The following is a 17,365-nucleotide window of genomic DNA, read 5'->3' as shown; positions in this document are numbered from 1 at the left end:
CTTTGGGATGCATCCCACTATCCCAGCTCCGCTTTGGCCCCTTTATCCGCCGTGTGCAGGGCTGGGAAGGCCTCCAGGAGAAGGAGGAGGAGGAGGAGGGGTGGGAAGAGGCCAGGCCGGAGCTTTGCCAGATGTGGGAAAGGAGGGAAAAGGGGGATACGTTCCCTGTTGCTTCCCAACGCCTTGGGGACCCCCTTCCCTATCCCGGAGCCACCGCGGGAATGTCTGGGCTGACTCCACTCATCCCGGGCGAGCGGGACAAAGTCGGGATGATCCCGGAGCCGCCGTGGGTTTGGGGGGTGGGTGGGAGCCGCTGGCGCCGCTCCCGCCCCGCTCCAATCCCCGCTCCAATCCCGCGCCGATCCCGCATTGTTCCCGGCTCGGCGGGAGGAGGAGGAGCAGGGCCGAGGGCCAGCGGGAAGGGAGGCGGGAAGGCGGGAGCCGGGAAGTGCTGGAGCCGCCTGTCATGTTGGTGGAGCTGCTCTTCCAGGCTGCCTGTGTGTCCCTGCTCCTCTCCAGTGGCCAGGCCAGGGGGTATCCCGGGAGGAAGAAGCCGGGAAGCTTTGCCGTGGAGAGGTAGAGCTGTGTCCCCCCCTCCCCTTTTCCTGATCCCTTTTCCAGCTACACCTGGGATGGGCAGCGTCCCGAGCTCCAGCCATCCCTGCGTTCTGCTGCCTGGACAGGCTGGGACCCCGCAATTCCCTCCCTCTTGCCAGGTCCCAGAGAGCATGACCCTGCTCCCTGCATCCCTGTCCTTCTCCCCGCATCCCTGTCCTTCTCCCCGCATCCCTGTCCTGCTCCCCACATCCCTGTCCTGCTCCCCACATCCCTGTCCTGCTCCCCACATCCCTGTCCTGCTCTCTCCACATCCCTGTCCTGCTCCCCACATCCCTGTCCTTCCCGCATCCCTGTCCTGCTCCCCGCGTCCCTGTCCTTCTTCCCGCATCCCTGTCCTTCTCCCCGCATCCCTGTCCTGCTCCCCACATCCCTGTCCTGCTCTCCCCACATCCCTGTCCTGCTCTCCCCACATCCCTGTCCTGCTCTCCCCACATCCCTGTCCTACTCTCCCCACATCCCTGTCCTGCTCTCCCCACATCCCTGTCCTACTCTCTCCACATCCCTGTCCTGCTCTCTCCACATCCCTGTCCTTCTCCCCGCATCCCTGTCCTGCTCCCCGCATCCCTGTCCTGCTCCCCACATCCCTGTCCTGCTCTCCCTGCATCCCTGTCCTGCTCCCCACATCCCTGTCCTGCTCTCCCCACATCCCTGTCCTGCTCTCCCCACATCCCTGTCCTGCTCTCCCCACATCCCTGTCCTGCTGCCCGGACTGGGATATTTGGGATGGCTGGGACAGAATCCTCCCCCCCTATCCCACCTTCTTTTGGGATCCCTCTGCCCCCGCCTCCCCACCATTCCTGCCTCCTCCTGATCCAAACCATGCTCTGCTTCCCATGGGCACGTCCTGGCATTCCCAGGCCCTTGGCTCCATCCGGGAGGGATGGGAACAGGGTGGCCTCAGGCTCCGGTGTCCCGCAGGCGCCGCGGGGGGCCCCACGTTTGCTTCCCGGGCTCCGGCAGCGGATGTTGTCCCGGCTGGATGCTGTCCCCGGGCAGCGGGAAGTGCACACTGCGTGAGTAGGGGCAGCCGGGGGGGTGGGTGGGGGGTCCCCGCTCCCATTCCCATAGCTCCCGTTCCCATTCCCGCAGCGCTCTGCTCCTTCGGCTGCGGCGGCGGCTCCTGCGTCGCTCCCAACCTCTGCCTGTGCCCGGATGGGGAGCAGGGAATCACCTGCCCAGGTACGTCCCAAGGGATGGGGGGACTGTGAGTCCATGGATGCCAGGCTGGACCCCCTTCCCTCTCCAGGCCACAAATCCCAAGGGATGGAGGTGGCCATGATCCTGCGAATACTGTGCCAGACTCCCTTTCCTCTCCATACCACTTATCCCAGGAGATGGGGGTGGCCATGTGCCCCCTTCCCTCTCCACGCCCCGAATCCCAAGGGATGGAGGTGGCCCCATCCTGGCAGGGCCCGTTGCTCCCTGTCCTCTCCGCTTGCAGCATTCCAAGCACTGTCCCCATCCCTGAGGCGTCCGTGGATCAGGGTGGGAGCTGGGTGCTGCCGGGGTGCCCCCGGTGCCTGGTTGACCCCACCTCCACCCCCCAGATCCGCCGGGAACGTGCGGGGAGTACGGCTGTGACCTGTCCTGTAACCACGGCGGCTGCCAGGAGGTCGCCCGCGTGTGTCCCGTCGGCTTCTCCATGGCGGAGACTCCCAACGGCGTCCGCTGCACCGGTGAGTGGGAGCGGGAATATCCCGGTGGGAGCGGGCAGCCGGAGGTCCCACATCCCAAACCCAGGCATTCCCGGCGTCCCCCCAGACATCGACGAGTGCCGGAGTGGGGCCTGCGAGGGGCCGTGCGTGAACACAGAGGGCGGATTCGTGTGCCAGTGCGGCTCCGGCCGGGAGCTCTCCACGGATCGGCGCAGCTGCCGCGGTGCGCGGGGGGCCGGCGGGGAGGCCAGGAATGCCGAGGGATCCTGACCCTCATCCCGCCCCCCTCCCAGACATGGACGAGTGCCAGGCCACGCCGTGCCAGCACCGCTGCGAGAACAGTGTCGGGAGCTACCGCTGCTCCTGCCGGCCTGGATACCAACTCCACGGGAACCGGCATTCCTGCCTGGGTGAGGGCCGGGATGGGACCCTTCCCGCTCCAGGACATGAATCCCCAAGGGATGCAGGTGGCCATGAGCCTGTGGACACCACGCCAGACCCCCTTCCCTCCCCATGCCATGAATCCCAGGGGATGCAGGTGGCCATGAGCCCCTGAGCACTGTGCCAGACCTTCATCCCTCTCCATGCCCTGAATCCCAAGGGACGCAGTTGTCCACGGGCCCACGATCCCAGTGCTGCCACCTTATCCCTGTCCCTGCCTGGGCCATGCTGGGAGCACATCCCAGCGCTCCGGGCTCCTCCCTGGGTCACATCCCGGGGCGTGACACCTCCTTCCACATTCCCTTTTCCCGCAGATGTGGATGAATGTCGGCGGCCGGGAACGCGCCGCTCCTGCCAGCACAGCTGCCACAACATTCCCGGGAGCTTCCGCTGCTCCTGCCGCCCTGGATACCGACTCAGCACAGACAGGGTGTCCTGCGAAGGTATCCGTGTCCTTCTCCGGCTGGGAGAGTGGAGCAGGACGCTCCCGCTCCTTGCCTACCCCAAGTGATGTCTCTTCCTTCCTGGATTCCTTCCCAGGGTATCCCAAAGCCATCCTGGCCCCGTCACCCATCCTGCAATCCCTGCAGCACCCGCCCACCCTTGTCCTGCTCCCTCCCGGCTCCCACCTGCTCCCGAGGGGCTCCCCCTCTCCCCACATCCCTGTGGCAGCTCCCGGGACCCAATTCCCACCCTCTTCTCCATCCCTGTCTCCCGGTACCTCCATCCCACCGTCCCCTCGCTGTCGGCACCGCGGGGTTTCCCGGGAGCCCGGCGCTCGCTGGACAGAGCCAGGATGCCGGAGCTGCACCTGCCAGGTGAGAATCCCACCATCCCACACCTTTCTTTGGCACCATCCCGACTTGGGATGAGCCACGTGTGTCCCGGCAGGAGGGACGAGTCCTGTGTGACGCCGTGAGCTGCTCCATTCCCTGCTCCCACCCGCTTCCCGCTCCGGCTGGGGGGTGTTGCCCCACCTGCACAGGTGAGTCTCGGCCCCCCCGACCCCAAAATTCCTGGGATATCCCTCCCTGATCCCCCCTGGATCACAGGGTGCCTCCATGAGGGGGTGGCCAGAGCAGAGGGCGATGTCTTCTCCCCGTCTGATGGGAATTGCTCCGTCTGCATCTGCTTGGTGAGCTGGATCGGGGTGGGAGAATTTCCCCGGAGCCCTGGGGACCTCCCAGCCTTGGGGACCCTCATCCCACCTCCATCCGCAGGCCGGGAACGTCTCCTGCCTTTCCCCGGAATGCCCCGCAGGCTCCTGCCCCAGCCCCTGCCATCCAGGTGAGACCCCCAACCCGGGGCTGTGGGGACCCCTGGGCTGGGATGAGGATTCAGGAGGATCCACGCTTGGATCTCCAGCCCTCCTGACTCCGCCTTTCCCAGCCAAGTGCAGTTTCCAGGGCCGCACGTACGCTCACGGGGCCCGGTTCAGCCCGGACGGGGACGGATGCACCACCTGTGTCTGCCAGGTGGGGAAACCCCAGGGATGGGGATCCCACGGGATGAGGAGCCGCAGGGATGGGACACCCCAGGAATGAGGGTCCTCAAAGCTGGGGAATCCCAGGGAGGAGGGTCCCCACGGATGAGGGTCCACAGGGATGGGGGTTCACAGGAATGAGGGTCCCCAGGGACCCTGTGGGTATCCCAGCTCTCTCGAGGCTGGGGCTGGATGTGGGGACACCCGGTGACACGTTCACACGTTCCCAGGGCGGGGAGGTGGAATGTTCCTTCGCTCCCTGTCCCATCCTGGACTGCCCCCAGCACCAGCGGCTCCTGCGTCCCGGGCAGTGCTGCTCCTCCTGCCGGGACCCTCCGGCCCCCTCCGGTCAGTCGGGACAGGGATACACCTGGGAACGGGGAGGGTGGGATAAGGGGGCCAGCTGGAGACAGGGGACAGTGGGATGTGGGGAACAACTGAGGGGGAAAAAAGGGGGTTGGAATGTGGGGGACAAGTTGTGGGGGACACTTGGGGACGGGAAAGGTGGGAGGGCTGTGGGGATATTTTAGGGATGGAGAGGGTGGGATGTGGGGGACAGCTGGGGGACAGTGAGGACAGGGTGGAGGGACGGGGAGAGAGGGATGTGGGGGACAGCCCAGGGGCCGAGGGGATGGGATGTGGGAATACGTGGGGATGGGGATGGTGGGAAACTGGGAATCCCCGAGCCCAGAGAGGGGGGAGTGTAGGGGAGGGTGGATTTTAGGGGCCAGCTGGGCACAGAGAGCCTTCCCAGGTTGCTTCCTGGAGGACAACGGCGTGCAGTTTCCCGTGGGACAGCTCTGGTCTCCGGGTGATCCCTGTGAGTTATGCATCTGCCAGGTGAATGAGAACCTGCTCTGCTTCCCTCCTGCTGCCTGTCCCCGTCCCCGCTCCCCATTCCCACCCTCGGGATGCCCGCGGACCCCCCGGCGGGCTCGGGAATGCCGAGGTGTCTGTGGAGGTGTTCCCGCCCGCAGGCAGACGGCTCCGTGAGCTGCCGGCGCACGGAATGCCTGGAGACCTGTCCCTATCCCATCCGGATCCCCGGGCAGTGCTGTCCCGACTGCTCCGCAGGTGAGGAGGCCCTGGAATTCCCGACCCGGGAATTCCGAGCCTCCCGGGGCCCCACGCGAGCCGTTCTGCCCGCAGGCTGCACCTACATGGGGCGGGTGTTCTCCAACAACGAGACCTTCCCGTCGGAGCTGGATCCGTGTCTCAGCTGCATCTGCCTGGTGAGGGCCGGGCCGGGCACCCCCGCAGCTTTCGGGGCTTCGGCTCCACGGGCTGATCCCGGGATTTTTAACTCCGTTGCAGGAAAAAAACAAAAAAAAACAAACAAAAAAAAGCTGCTCCGGGGGCATTGCCGGGGGTTCCTAACGGGGTCTCTCCGGTCTCTCTCAGCTGGGATCCGTGGCCTGCTCGCCTCTGGAATGTGCCATCGTGTGCTCCTACCCCTTCCACCCCGAGGGCCGCTGCTGCCCCGTCTGTGACGGTAACGGGGGGGGGGCGGGGGGTCCCCGAACCCACCCCCCCGAGCCCCTCGGAGCCTCCCCGAGCCCTCTGAGCGAGCCCTCCCACCCCCCCAGACTGCAACTACCGCGGCAGGAAGGTGGAGAACGGGCAGAGCTTCACCCCCGAGGGGCAGCCCTGCACCCGCTGCGCCTGCCAGGTGAGTGGGGAGGGGACACAGCGGGGACCACGGGGGGTCTGGGGGGTGACCCTGACCGGGGGGGGACCCCGGGGGGTCCTCATGCCCATGGGATACCTTTGGTGTTCACAGGGTGCCCTGGTCTGTAGGGTCCCCGTGCCTGCGGGGGTGCCCGTGTCCGTGGGGTCCCTGTGCCCATGGGATACCCCTGTCCGTGGGGTCCCTGTGCCCACGGGGTGCCCATGCCGGTGCCATTGTGCCCCGGGGGGGTTGGCAGGCCTGGCTGACCCACCGTGCCCCCCTGTGCCAGCTCGGGGAGGTGACCTGCGAGGAGCGGCCGTGCCCCCACTCCTGCTCCGAGCCCCCCATGATTCCCGCTCCCTGCTGCCCACCCTGCCCAGGTAATGGGATTCCCAGACCTCCTGGCACTCGGGGGACCCCCACCCCAGGCTGGGGGTCCCGGGGGAGGGGCGGGAACTGACCAAAGTCATCCCTGTGCCAGCCACAGATGTCCGGCTCCCGCTGCAGGGTAGTGACCTGGCCCCATCCCTGGCCCCATCCTTACCCCTGGCCCAGTCCTTGTCCCCATTCTCCTCCCTGGCCCCATCCTCATCCTCGTCCTCATCCCTATTCTCATCCTCATCCCCATCCCAATCCCTGTCCCCATCCTCATCCCCCTCCTCCTCCCACTCCCCATCCTCATTCCCGTCCTCCTTGTCCCCATCCTCCTCTCAGTCCCCAATCCCTAAGGATTCACCCCCTGGTACCTCCCACCCCAATCCCCCCACATCCCGCCCCCGTCTGGCCCAGCTCCTGCTTCCCAACACATCTGCCGTCCCCAGCCCCTTTCCCGGGATTTGGGATGCCGGGGATCCCCCTCCCACCACCCCGAGCCCCTCTGGACATCCCTCGGTGCCCCCCGACCCCCCCTCCGAGGCTGCAGCCCCCCCAGATCCCACGGGCTGCTCCAGCCCCGAGGCTCAGGGACCCCTCGGGAAGGCGGATCCCGCTGCGGTGCCACCGGACAGCAGGAAGAGCCCCAGGTGCCGAGTGCCGGGAGGAGGAGGAGGATGAGGAAGAGGAGGGGGGTCTGCAGGATCAGGCCCCTGGGGAGGGGGGGCGACTGTCGTCCCCCCCCCCCGCCAATAAACTCATCCTGGTATTTATTCCTTGTCCCCTCCTGCTTGGGAACACGCGGAGCCCGGGGCTTGTCCTCAGCGGGAATTTTGGGATGAGTGGCCTCTGAGGGATGAGGAGGGAAGTGCTGGAGTTGGAGTTTGGGGACAAGGAGGACGTGTCCTGCCGGGATCCCCAGGGATGAGGATCCCTAAGGCTGGGAAGACCCCGGGGACGAGGGTGCTCAGGGAGAAGGGTCCTGAGGGCCGGGAGGTCCCCAGGGATGAGAATCCACATGGATGAGAGTCTCCATGGCCAAAGGTCTGCAGGGATGCAGGTGAGGGTGACACCCACCGGTGTCCAGGGACACGCCCCATTCCCAGGAATGCCCCGCCCTTCCCAGAGACACACGGCACAGGGAGGCTTCTCCACACCTTTATTGTCCTCGGGAGCGGCAGGAGGGGCCGGGAACGGCGGGAAAAGGGACATCCCTGCCAGCCCCCAAGCCGGCAACCGTCGGGATCCCCCATCCCGGCTCAGGGCAGCCGGGACAGCCCCACCTTGTTGTTGGCCCTGTCGAAGACGACGTAGTATTCCCGGATAAACACATCCCCAAGGATCCAGAGCTCGCCCTCCTCCGTGGGGGCATCCATGCCTTGGAATCCCAGGCTGCAGACCCCGCCGCTCTGCTCCAAGCACACAGAACAGGGAGGTCACCGGCTGTGGGATCCCTGCCCCACGTCATTCCAGCCCCGTTCCCAGCAGGATGCTCACCTGTATCACGTAGGCTCTGGCCGGCACCGGGAATGCTTGGCCGTGGATATGGAATACAAGGTCGGGCAGTTTTCTGGCAGCCTGGCAGGTGATCTGGGGGGGACAGGGTGGGTCAGTGGCTATTCCAGCCAGGAAAAAACATCCTGGGAAGCGTCCCGGGGGCTCACCTCGCCGTTGGAGCGGGCGCCCAGGGCTCTCATGACGATCTGGAAGGCTCGGACGGGCATGGCCAGCAGGGATGTTCCCGTATCCACGATGGCCTGGCATCCCGAGGAACAGGCCGCTGCCACCCCGTTGATGGAGACGCTGGAAAAAGGGAGGCAGGGTGAGCTTCCCGAGGTTGGGATTCCCCAAAAACACCAGCTGCGGAGCTTCCCGGGAGTACCTGTCCATGGTGATCTGCCAGTAGGTCTCGGCGGAGAGCGGGATCCAGGAGATTCCTTTGGCGGTGTAAAAGGGATCGATGGCACCGAACAGGACAAAGCTTCCGGCTTGGCCGTCCCTGAAAAGCGGGATCCAGCCAGAGATTGCCCACCCTGCCATTCCCACTGGGAAACCAGCACCGGCAGGAGGGAAACGGGAGAACTCCTCGGCGGCTCCGGCCGGGATTTACCTGCTCAGGTAGACGGAGAAGAGATCCCGATCCACGAGCCTTTCCATCATCATGTTGTCAAAGACCGGGGTGGCTCCGGAGGAGGCGATGCTCGGGAATGCCAATCCCAGGATTCCATCAAAGGGGGTGTAGTAGAAGAAATCCCCCGGCTCCGTCTCCGCCAGCCCGAAAATCTGGTTCCGGACGTTGATCCCGGCGACCTGGGAAAGGGAGAGAGGTGTGGCTCGGGCCTCCCGGGATCCCGGATCCCATGGGATGGGAAGGATGGAGCGGCCCTACGTTGACGGTGTCGTATCCCAGGACTCCGGACATGCTTCCCGTGCCGTAGGCGATGAACAGGGTGTCGTTGGTGCTCAGGAAGGTGGAGGAATCCGCGGGATTGAAGCGGTTGTGGTTCCCTGAAAGGGTCGGGAGGGAGGGAATCACGGGAATGAGGCCATTGGGAATGAGGGTGGCACCTCAGTGTCCCTGGGAGAGGCTGATTCCCAGGGCAGAGCCATCCCTGGCTCCCAAGGCCTGGGGGGTTCCCCATCGTCCAAGAAGCCACAGGGCTGCCAGACATGCTCTGGACACCTGGAGACATTCCGGACACCTGGACATGCTCTGGATACCCGGAGATGTTCCAGACACCTGGACACGCTCTGGACACATTCCAGACACATTCCAGACACCTACTGCAGGCCGGGCTGGAGCAGAAGACAGAGGGAACCCAAAGGTTGGAAGAGCCGGTGTCGAAGACGACGGTGAATTCCTGGGCTGGAGTCCCAATGGAGATGGTGCCGAAGTACTCGTCCTGTCGGAGCGGGGTGGGAAAGGAAGAGTGGGATTGGGAAGGGGAGAGTGGGGTGGGAATAGTGGGATGAGGAAGGGGATGGTGAGAAGGAAATAGTGGGACAGGGAAGGGGATAGTGAGAAGGGAATAGTGGGGTGGGAATGGGGATAGTGGGAAGAGGGTAATGGGGTGGGAATGGGGATAGTGGGATAGGGAAGGGGAGAGCGGAATGGGGACAGTGGGATGGGGAAGTGGTTAGTGGGGAGGGGATAGTGGGATAGGGAAAGGGATAGTGGGACTGAGAAGGGGATAGTGGGAATGGGACAGTGGGACTGGGAAGGGGACAGTGGGATTGAAAAGAGGAGAGTGGGAATGGGATAGTGGGATGGGGATAATGGAGAGGGGATAGTGGGGTAGGGAAGGGAATAGTGGGAAGGGGGTAATGGGATGTGGAAGGGGTGAGTGGGACAGGAAAAAGGATAGTGGGATTGGAAAGGGGATATTGGCCCCCGTGCCCTCCCAGATCCCGATCCCATTCCCTCACATCCATGTAGTTCTGCAGGGGCTCCACAGCGATCCCAGGGAGGTACTTGGCAGCCAGGTTATAGGGATTCTGCTCCAGGAAACTTTCCAGCAATCCCTGCTCCCGCAGCCTCTCCCGCAGCGACTTCATCTTCCTCAGGGGTACCCTGCGGACACCGGGATCCGTCACTGGGATCATCCCACATCCCGCATCCTTTGGGACAGGGGCCCTTCCTGGCGCTCACCTGGTCCCCAGGCCCTGGGCCAGGACCACCAGGGAGAGGAGCAGGAGCAGCTTCATGGCGGGAGCTCCGGGAATGTGAGCCTCCGCTCCCGCTCCCGCTCCTTATATCCCGGCTCCCGTGTTTGGCCGGTGGCTCCGATAAGGAAAGCAAACGGTTCCCGGGAATCTTATCACAATGTCCTTAAGGAAGGTGGCCGGGAAAGGGGGGGAATGTCAAGCCCTTATTCCCAGGGGTGAGGTCGGGATGCTGGGATGGGAGGGAAGCGCTCCGGTGTCCCGAGGGAAGGCGCTGGGAGCCAGTGGGAATGTGGGGTTGGGTTTGTCCCCTGGATCGCCCCCAGCTCCCGGCTGGAGGGTTTGATCCCTGGATTGCAGCTCATCAGGGATGAGGCAGCCAAGGCTTTCCTGGGAGATCCGTTCCAGGGCCTCGTTACCCTCACAGGGAAGGATTCATTCCCAATATCCCACCTAAACCTGCCCTCTGGCACTGGGAAGCCATTCCCTGTGTCCTATCATTCCAGGCCCTTTTCCAAAGTCCCTCTCCAGCTTTCCTGGTGTTGCTTTAGGGGCTCCAAGGTCTCTCCAGAGCCTTTTCCTCCAGCCAATCCATTTGGGATTTTCAGGCTGCCAGCTCCAGATTTTCCATTCTGGGAATCAGCCAAGCCCTTCTCCTTCCAAAACCCCTCCAACATATCCCACCCTCCTTTTTTTCCCTCTAGGATAATCCGCTGCTTCATCCCTTTTCTCCCAACATCCCTCAGGGATCTTTATCCATTTCACTCTCCCCTATGGAATTCAGCCCCGATCCTCGGATTCTTTTGTTCTTCCGGGAACGGGGCTGATTCCAAGGGAAGAATTCCAGCTCTGGCCTTAGGGAGCCTTTGATCCTTTGATCTCCTCCAGGACAAGGTGACCGTTCCAGGATCCACATGGTGCCGTGAGGGAAGCCAAGATTCCCGGCCCAGCTCCAGTGACCTTCAGCATTCCAGTGGCATCTGGAGCCAGACCTTCCCCTGGCTGCTCCCACTTTGACCCCACAGCTGGTCCCAGTTCTGCAGCAGCGCCGGGAAAGGGTGAGAGGGATGAAATCCCAGTGGAAGCAAGACATGGAAGTGTTGGAGCAAAGCCAGAGGAGGGCACGGAGGTGATCCGAGGGATGGGAAAGGCTGGGAGAGCTGGAATTGTCCAGCCTGGAGAAGAGAAGCTCCAGGGAAATCTTGGAGCCTCTTCCAGGGCCTCAAGGGGCTCCAGGAGAGCGGGAGAGGGATTTTGGGAATGGGAATGGAGCGACAGGACAAGGGGGAATGGCTCCAAACTGGAAAAGGGGTGATTTAAACAGGATATTGGGAATAAATCCTTCCCTGTGAGGGTGGTGAAGCACTGGAATGGATTTCCCAGGAAAGCTGTGGCTGCCCCATCCCTGGAATTGCCGAATGCCAGGCTGGAGAAGGGCTTGGAGCAACCTGGACTAGTGGAAGGTGTCCCTGTAAATTTGGAGCTTCCAAGTTGTCCCTGGTTTTGGGCCAAAACAGGAGGGAAAACAAAAATATTCCCTTATCCCAGAGCTGTTTATCCATTTAATTCCCAGAGCTGCCATCCCAGGGGATCAGGACTCCAGATTTTCCAATGGAAGGTTTTTGCCAGAAATGGGAAGTTTCAGGACAAGATGGTTGTAAATCCCATCCCTGGGAGGCAAAATCCTGCCGGATTTTTGGATGAATCCTTATCCCCAGCAGGAAGAAGTTGTGGGATTCAGGGACAGGGAGAAAATGGGAATTAATGTTCACCACTAATTATATCAGGAATAAAAAGGTGAGAGGATGGAAAAATAACCCCTTTGAGGGTGTGAAATGGCTTTTCCTCAGGGAGAAATCGGGATTTTTCCAGCCTCGGTGGGGAAATTCAGGGATCCTGGAATAGTCCATCCCGGAGCTGGGATTTTAGGTCGGGAGCAGGTGACCGAGGCCTCCCTGTCCCAGCTTTCCTTGGCACCAGAGGGCACCAAAGGATGGGAAGATCCCAAAAAAAACCCGGATCTGGATCCATTCCTGATTCAGGCAGGGATTCCTGGTCAAATCCTCCCTCCAAAAAATTTAGGTTTGTTCCCAGATAATCCTGGTTTTAACGTGGAAACGCCACTTGGGATGGATTTAACTCCCACGGGAATCACCCTCTGAATCAACATTTCGGGATTTTCCGGCTTTTGGGACATCAAAAGCACGGGAACTTCCTTAATTTTACCCCCCAAAAATCCCCTAACGGGGTCAGGGTTTATCTTGGAATGGATTCAGGAAGGAAACTTGTTTTCCAGGCCCTGTTCCCAGTTCTTCTTGTCCCTTTATCACCCCGGAGCTTTATCGGAACTGTCAGATGAAAGGAGGGAATTCTGAGGCTCCTGAGGAGGCAAATCTCTGGGATTTGCTTAAAAATATTGAATTAAGTTATCAAGGATCTTGGCATTCCCTGTGGGAATGGAATTCCGCCGGACAGGGACCTCAGATAACCTTTTCCTACCTGGTTTTGGGTGGGATTAACACAAAATCCGAGGGAAAAAACCCAGGTGTAACCATCTTTTAGGGAAATTAGGGAGATTAATAAGAAAATAATGGGAATATCCCTTAAAAAGGAAAAATTATCCCATTTTTATTGCCGGATAACATATTTAAACGGATATTTTCCCATTTATTCCTTGCAAATCTGAATACAATTTAATTTATCCTTAATCCTTAAATTTTAATGTAAAAGAATCCCAGGTGGAACTATTTTAATGGGAATTAAGGATATTAATAAACAGGTAATGGGAATATCCTTCCAAAAACATGGAAATTAAGGATATTAATAAACTTTTAATGGGAATATCCTCCCCAAAACACCCCTTTATCCATTTTTTTTTATTGCTGGATAGCAATTAAATGGATATTTTCCCATTTATTCCACAAAAATCTTAATTTTTCCTCTCCCCAATCCATAATTTTTATATCAAATGTTAACTAAACATTTTCCAGCTTTTCCACGTGTTTGGAAAACTGCTCCAAACAAGCCTGGAAAGCTTTTCTTTCCCTTTGGAAAGTCGAGTCCCTTTGTTTTCCCATAACATTGGGAGTTTGACCTGTTTATCAGCCGCACTGGGAACAAGTTGTCCTTGATTCAACTGGAATTTTTTGGGATCATGTGACTCCCATTTATTCCACCACAAAGGCTCAGGTGACTTATGGGATCAGAGGTGCCTTTCCTGGATCCCAGAGGCACTTTGGGAACAACCTTCTACTGTTTTCTGAAGGAGCTGCTCTCCTCATTCCTTATCCCTGTCTGGGATTTGGGAATATGGAGTTAATTTGGGAAAAGTGGGGCTTGGATTCGTGTTTTGGGTGATGGGATTGGAGCTTCCATGTACATTCTAGGAAACATATCCCTGTTTCATGTCAGGAGGGGCTAATCCAGGTATTCCAAAGGGATTTGCTTTGATATCTTGGTTCCAGCCGGGAAAACCCGCCATTATAGGATTTTTTTGGGATGTTATCTGGGTTTTTGGGATGTTGCTGAGCTGTGTGTGTTTTTCCTAAACTACTTCCAATCGGGCCTTGGGCACTTCCAGGGCTGGGGCAGGCACAGCTTCCCTGGGAAATCCATCGCAGGGTTCTACCACCCTCACAGGACAGGATTTATTCCCAAAATCCCATGAAACCCCTTGCCGTGTCCATACAACCCCATTCCCTATTATGCTATGGCCCTTCTCCAAACCCCTTTCTCCACCTCTCTCAGCGCTCCTCCACCCCAAAACCACGAAGGATATAAATCCTAGAGCGGCTATGACCCGGCAGAAGCCCTCTGGGCATCCAAACATTGATTAATTAGGAAAAAAAATCCATTAAATTGCTCCCAAATCCCGCCCCCCCCAACATGGCGGCGCCGGGAGGAACCACCCGCGGCCTCCTGGCGGGGGGGCGCGTCCCCCCTCCCTGACGGCAATGGCCCCGCCCACTTCCGGTCCGCGCCGGAACCCGGAAGTAGCGACGGGCGGAGGGTCTACGGTGAGTCCGGGGCTGGGCCGGGAATGGAAATATCGGGAATACCGGGAATAACGGCGGCATTACGGCGCTAACGCGGCCGCTCCCGCTCGCTGCTGCCGTGCAGTCACCCAGCGCTTCGCCTCCACCCCTCTGAGCGCCGTTGGGCGCTTCCCAGAGCCAGTTCTTGAGTTTTCCCGCTCCCGGCATTCCCGTTTTTCCCGTTTAAACTCCGTAAAATTTCGTTAAGAGACCAAAAAACTCCTGAATCGGGTGATTCCCTTGCGGGGGGAAAGCCCCGCGCCTGCAGCGTGGGACACAATTCCCTGTTTTCCCCTCAGACAGGTTTATCGGGATCATGAGTTGAGACATTCCTGAGGATCTTGCGACATTGCCGGCGTGAAATCCTTGGGATGCTCCACTTGGATAAGAGGTAGAAGAGCCGGGAGCCATCAGGACGGCGCAGGTTTGTAGGGTGTCCCTGGTTTTTTTATGGCATTCCCGCATTATCCCCTCCCAGCTCTTGGAATTTGCACCACAAACGCAGGATAATTCCTACATGTTATCGGAAAACCTGGAATATTTGGGATAAATCGCAGATATAATACTGGAAATCCAGGATTTTGTGTTATTTCACTGCTTTCCATGTCAGAGGGTGGAAGTGGATGATCCGTAAGATCTTTTCCATCTCTTTGGAAACAGTGGGATAGGAGCAGGTCCAGGTTTCATTGGAAGAACGGGAATCTTGGGTGGGATGGAGCCTGGAATGAGTCAGAATCTGGAAAATGGGGGAGAGATTCAGCTAGAATTTGCTGGTCGGGGCTGGGAGTGGGTTTTTCCTCGACAAAAGCCTCTGGGATGCACAAAATTCTTTCCAAACAGGCTGGGAAAAGCTGGGAAAAGTTGGGGAAAAGTCATTCCTGAAGGAGGAATTAGTGGGAATGTTGCTTTGCCCTCGCTGATTTCTTATAGAAGCTGCTCCAGGAGGTTTAACAAAGCTGGAGTTCAATCCCTAGGAGGCCAAACAGCTGGACTGGGGAATTTACCCGCCTCCTTTTCCGTGTCCCAGGAATCCGGGAGGATGGACATGCTCAGGAACCGGACGGTGGAGGAGCTCCGGGAGCTGCAGGAGGATTCCCAGGAAATCGAGCGCTTGGCTCTGGAATCGCAGGAGGTTGGTGGGGGGGTCACCCTGGGGTTCCCTTGTCCCGTTCCCGGCGTCACTTCCCGAATTCCGCAGGTGCAGGAGCTGCAGCTGGAACGGGAAATGGCCTTGGCTTCCAACCGGAGCTTGGCCGAGCAGAACCTGAAATTCCAGGCGCCGCTGGAATCGGGACGAAGTGACCTCTCCAAGAAATACCTGGAGCTGCAGGAACTGGCCGGGAGGTGCCGGGAGCAGAAGGAAAAGCTGGGTGAGCCCTGGGATCATCCTGGCTCGGGAACAAAGGATTCTGCTTCCCAGAAAGCCGAGATCCCACTTTTTTCCCAGGAGAGATCCTTTTGGGTTTTCCTCCTTCCCCGAGTGATTCCTGAGGCTGATCCTGTGGGATCTCTGCTGTTTTTTCCCGATGGTTGTGATTTTTCCGTGTTTTTTTTTTTCCTTCCATGGTTTTCCCAGAGAAATCCTCGGCAGCGCTGCAACCGCAGACTCTGCTGGAGCTGCTCCAGGTGGAAAGTCAGAAGATTGAGGAGGAATCTGAGGTGAGCTCGAGGCTTCAATCCATGGGGAATCCCAGGGCTTCATCCTCAAAGACTCCCGGCTAACCCAAATCCCAAAAATCCTGGGTTATGCCTGGAATTTGCTGGTCTTTTCCCCCCCCCCAAAAATCAGATTGATCCTTGTTTGTGTGGAGTCCAGGAAAGACCGAAATCCCGAAGCGGGATGAGGGAAGAGGAGCCGAGGGATCCTGGGATGAAGCCGAGGCTGTTCCTCTCTTCTAGAAAATGGCGGAGAAATTCCTGGAGGGCGAAGTGCCCTTGGAGACGTTCCTGGAGCAGTTTGCCACCATGAGGAAATTGTCCCACCTGCGCCGGGTCCGCGTGGAAAAGCTGCAGGAGATCGTGAGGAAATCCGAGGGATCCCAGGAATCCGGCCAGGACTCGCAGGCTCCTCCTCCTCCTCCTCCTGCTCTCCCTCCTGCTCCTCACGTTCCTGGCTCCAGGGATCCTCCACAGCCCTTCCCAGCGGGATCTCCTCCCTTCCCCCTTCCCTACAGCCCGGCTCCCGCGCTCCCTCCCGGCCCCCCGGCCCATGGAGCGCTGCCTCCCGCACCTTTCCCGGCAGCTCCGGCTGCTTCCCAGCCCGGCTCCCAACCCTTTCCTTACCCAGCTCCCGGATATCCGTCGGCTCAGGCTCCCAGAGCTGCCTCCGGAGGCTATTCCTGGTCTCCATCCCGGGCCCCTCCGCAGCCGGCGCCATATCCCGGTCCCAGTCCGTCTCCTCCTCCTCCCAGGCCGGGATACTCTCCCTACATCCCTCCCGGAGCGGGAAGGCCACCCTATCCCACCCAGCCCCCTCTCCCGAATTTCCCGATCCCGGCACAGCCTCCCTATCCCGGGGCTCCCCCACCCTTTGGATACCCGCCCCCTCCCAACCCTTCCCGTCCGGCTTGGCCTGGATACTAATCCAGGACTTTCCGGGAGCATCCTCTACTGCTTCCTTCTTTTTCTGGGGATTGAGGAACAGGTGGAATCCCAGGAATTCCATGGGATGAGAGTCACAGTTCCAGGAGTCAGAGCCAGGTGATTCCCAGCTGGATATAGCAGGAAGGAGCAGCCCCTCAGGGCTGGAATTCCGGAGAGGAGAAGGCTCCAGGGAGACCTTGGAACACCTTCCAGAGCCTAAGGGGGCTCCAAAAGAACTGGAAAAGGACTTGGATATAATGGGCTGGAATGATGGGATAAAGGGGAATGGCTTCCCGCTGCCAGAGGATGTGTTTAATGGGATATTGGGAAGAAGTTCCTCCCTGCGAGGTTGGTGAAGCACTGGAATGGATTTCCCAGGGAAGCTGTGGCTGCTCCATCCCTGGAAGTGTCCAAGGACAAGTTGGATGGGGCTTGGATCCGCCTGGATTAGTGGAACGTGGTTGGAATGAGATGATCCCTTCCCACCCAGCCACTCCAGGATTGTCTGGGAGTCGGTGATTCCCACCCAGCCTCTGGTATTCCCGACCTCCCGCGTGGTTTTCCGGGCTCCTCACATCCCCCTTCTCAGGAAACACTTGGAGACAGAGGGAACGACAAACACCGGGAATGGGATTTGCTTTGCTCAGCACTTTATCCTACGAGTCCCGCCCATATCCCTGGAAGTTATTTATAAGGAATGGTTACTAATGGACTAGGATGGGGCTTTGTGGGATTTCATGGAAGCAATTCCATCCCTGGGATTCATTACAGTAATAAAACTGCATTAATTAATTCCATACTGGAGTCACGGCCAGTATTTCGTTCGGGAATGACGGAGAATCCGCCC

General features: G+C 59.6%; 3 protein-coding genes across 7 annotated transcripts; 2 read left to right on the top strand and 1 right to left on the bottom strand.

Moving 5' to 3' along the window:
* Window positions 1-466: 466 nt before the first annotated feature.
* On the top strand, window positions 467-6,953 carry VWCE (von Willebrand factor C and EGF domains). Of its 2 annotated transcripts, none has more exons than XM_051776954.1 (20): window positions 467-576; window positions 1,537-1,631; window positions 1,708-1,797; window positions 2,166-2,294; window positions 2,380-2,496; window positions 2,567-2,683; window positions 3,029-3,157; window positions 3,255-3,532; window positions 3,606-3,699; window positions 3,767-3,849; window positions 3,935-4,001; window positions 4,104-4,189; window positions 4,428-4,545; window positions 4,952-5,037; window positions 5,175-5,271; window positions 5,347-5,429; window positions 5,599-5,689; window positions 5,784-5,866; window positions 6,156-6,246; window positions 6,348-6,953. In XM_051776954.1, exons 1-20 carry the CDS (start codon window positions 467-469, stop codon window positions 6,917-6,919), a joined length of 2,616 nt encoding a protein of 871 aa, XP_051632914.1. In that variant the 3' UTR covers window positions 6,920-6,953. The 2 variants fall into 2 exon arrangements, with proteins under 2 accessions (XP_051632914.1, XP_051632913.1); XM_051776953.1 differs by having other exon boundaries at window positions 4,080-4,189.
* Window positions 6,954-7,482: 529 nt separating this feature from the next.
* LOC127466357 (pepsin A-like) lies at window positions 7,483-13,800 on the bottom strand. Its single transcript, XM_051777085.1, has 10 exons — window positions 13,680-13,800; window positions 9,888-10,006; window positions 9,665-9,809; window positions 9,024-9,141; window positions 8,628-8,746; window positions 8,349-8,548; window positions 8,121-8,237; window positions 7,903-8,041; window positions 7,736-7,828; window positions 7,483-7,647 (listed from the first exon to the last, which is right to left on the bottom strand). The coding sequence occupies exons 2-10, from the start codon at window positions 9,941-9,943 to the stop codon at window positions 7,498-7,500; spliced, it is 1,137 nt and encodes a 378-aa protein (XP_051633045.1). The 5' UTR covers window positions 9,944-10,006; window positions 13,680-13,800; the 3' UTR covers window positions 7,483-7,497.
* A 78-nt stretch (window positions 13,801-13,878) lies between these two features.
* Window positions 13,879-17,320, top strand: VPS37C (VPS37C subunit of ESCRT-I). Of its 4 annotated transcripts, none has more exons than XM_051777098.1 (6): window positions 13,879-13,917; window positions 14,235-14,359; window positions 14,963-15,067; window positions 15,212-15,305; window positions 15,512-15,594; window positions 15,835-17,320. In XM_051777098.1, exons 3-6 carry the CDS (start codon window positions 14,975-14,977, stop codon window positions 16,516-16,518), a joined length of 954 nt encoding a protein of 317 aa, XP_051633058.1. In that variant the 5' UTR covers window positions 13,879-13,917; window positions 14,235-14,359; window positions 14,963-14,974; the 3' UTR covers window positions 16,519-17,320. The 4 variants fall into 4 exon arrangements, with proteins under 4 accessions (XP_051633058.1, XP_051633057.1, XP_051633056.1 ...); XM_051777097.1 differs by having other exon boundaries at window positions 14,239-14,359; window positions 15,134-15,305; window positions 15,835-17,318; XM_051777096.1 differs by having other exon boundaries at window positions 15,134-15,305; window positions 15,835-17,318.
* Window positions 17,321-17,365: the final 45 nt, after the last annotated feature.

This window comes from Manacus candei, unplaced genomic scaffold, assembly GCF_025592945.1.
Source record: "Manacus candei isolate 608988 ecotype Guabito, Panama unplaced genomic scaffold, ASM2559294v1 h1tg000009l, whole genome shotgun sequence".
NCBI classification, from domain to species: domain Eukaryota; kingdom Metazoa; phylum Chordata; class Aves; order Passeriformes; family Pipridae; genus Manacus; species Manacus candei.
The sequence above is the reverse complement of the archived record's forward strand: the minus strand, read 5'-3'. Positions and strand labels throughout refer to the sequence as shown.

Excerpts from the sequence above, each read along its gene's own strand:
- VWCE (XM_051776953.1), top strand. The coding sequence starts at position 467 with ATGTTGGTGGAGCTGCTCTTCCAGGCTGCCTGTGTGTCCCTGCTCCTC. Across the intron at positions 1,798-2,165 it reads GCAGGGAATCACCTGCCCAG|ATCCGCCGGGAACGTGCGGG; the intron begins GTACGTCCCAAG and ends TCCACCCCCCAG. Across the intron at positions 6,247-6,347 it reads CTGCTGCCCACCCTGCCCAG|CCACAGATGTCCGGCTCCCG; the intron begins GTAATGGGATTC and ends TCCCTGTGCCAG.
- LOC127466357 (XM_051777085.1), bottom strand. The coding sequence starts at position 9,943 with ATGAAGCTGCTCCTGCTCCTCTCCCTGGTGGTCCTGGCCCAGGGCCTG. Across the intron at positions 9,810-9,887 it reads GCCCAGGGCCTGGGGACCAG|GGTACCCCTGAGGAAGATGA; the intron begins GTGAGCGCCAGG and ends CGGTGTCCGCAG. Across the intron at positions 9,142-9,664 it reads CCCTGCAGAACTACATGGAT|GACGAGTACTTCGGCACCAT; the intron begins GTGAGGGAATGG and ends CCGCTCCGACAG.
- VPS37C (XM_051777099.1), top strand. The coding sequence starts at position 14,975 with ATGGACATGCTCAGGAACCGGACGGTGGAGGAGCTCCGGGAGCTGCAG. Across the intron at positions 15,068-15,133 it reads TGGCTCTGGAATCGCAGGAG|GTGCAGGAGCTGCAGCTGGA; the intron begins GTTGGTGGGGGG and ends CGAATTCCGCAG. Across the intron at positions 15,595-15,834 it reads AGATTGAGGAGGAATCTGAG|AAAATGGCGGAGAAATTCCT; the intron begins GTGAGCTCGAGG and ends CCTCTCTTCTAG.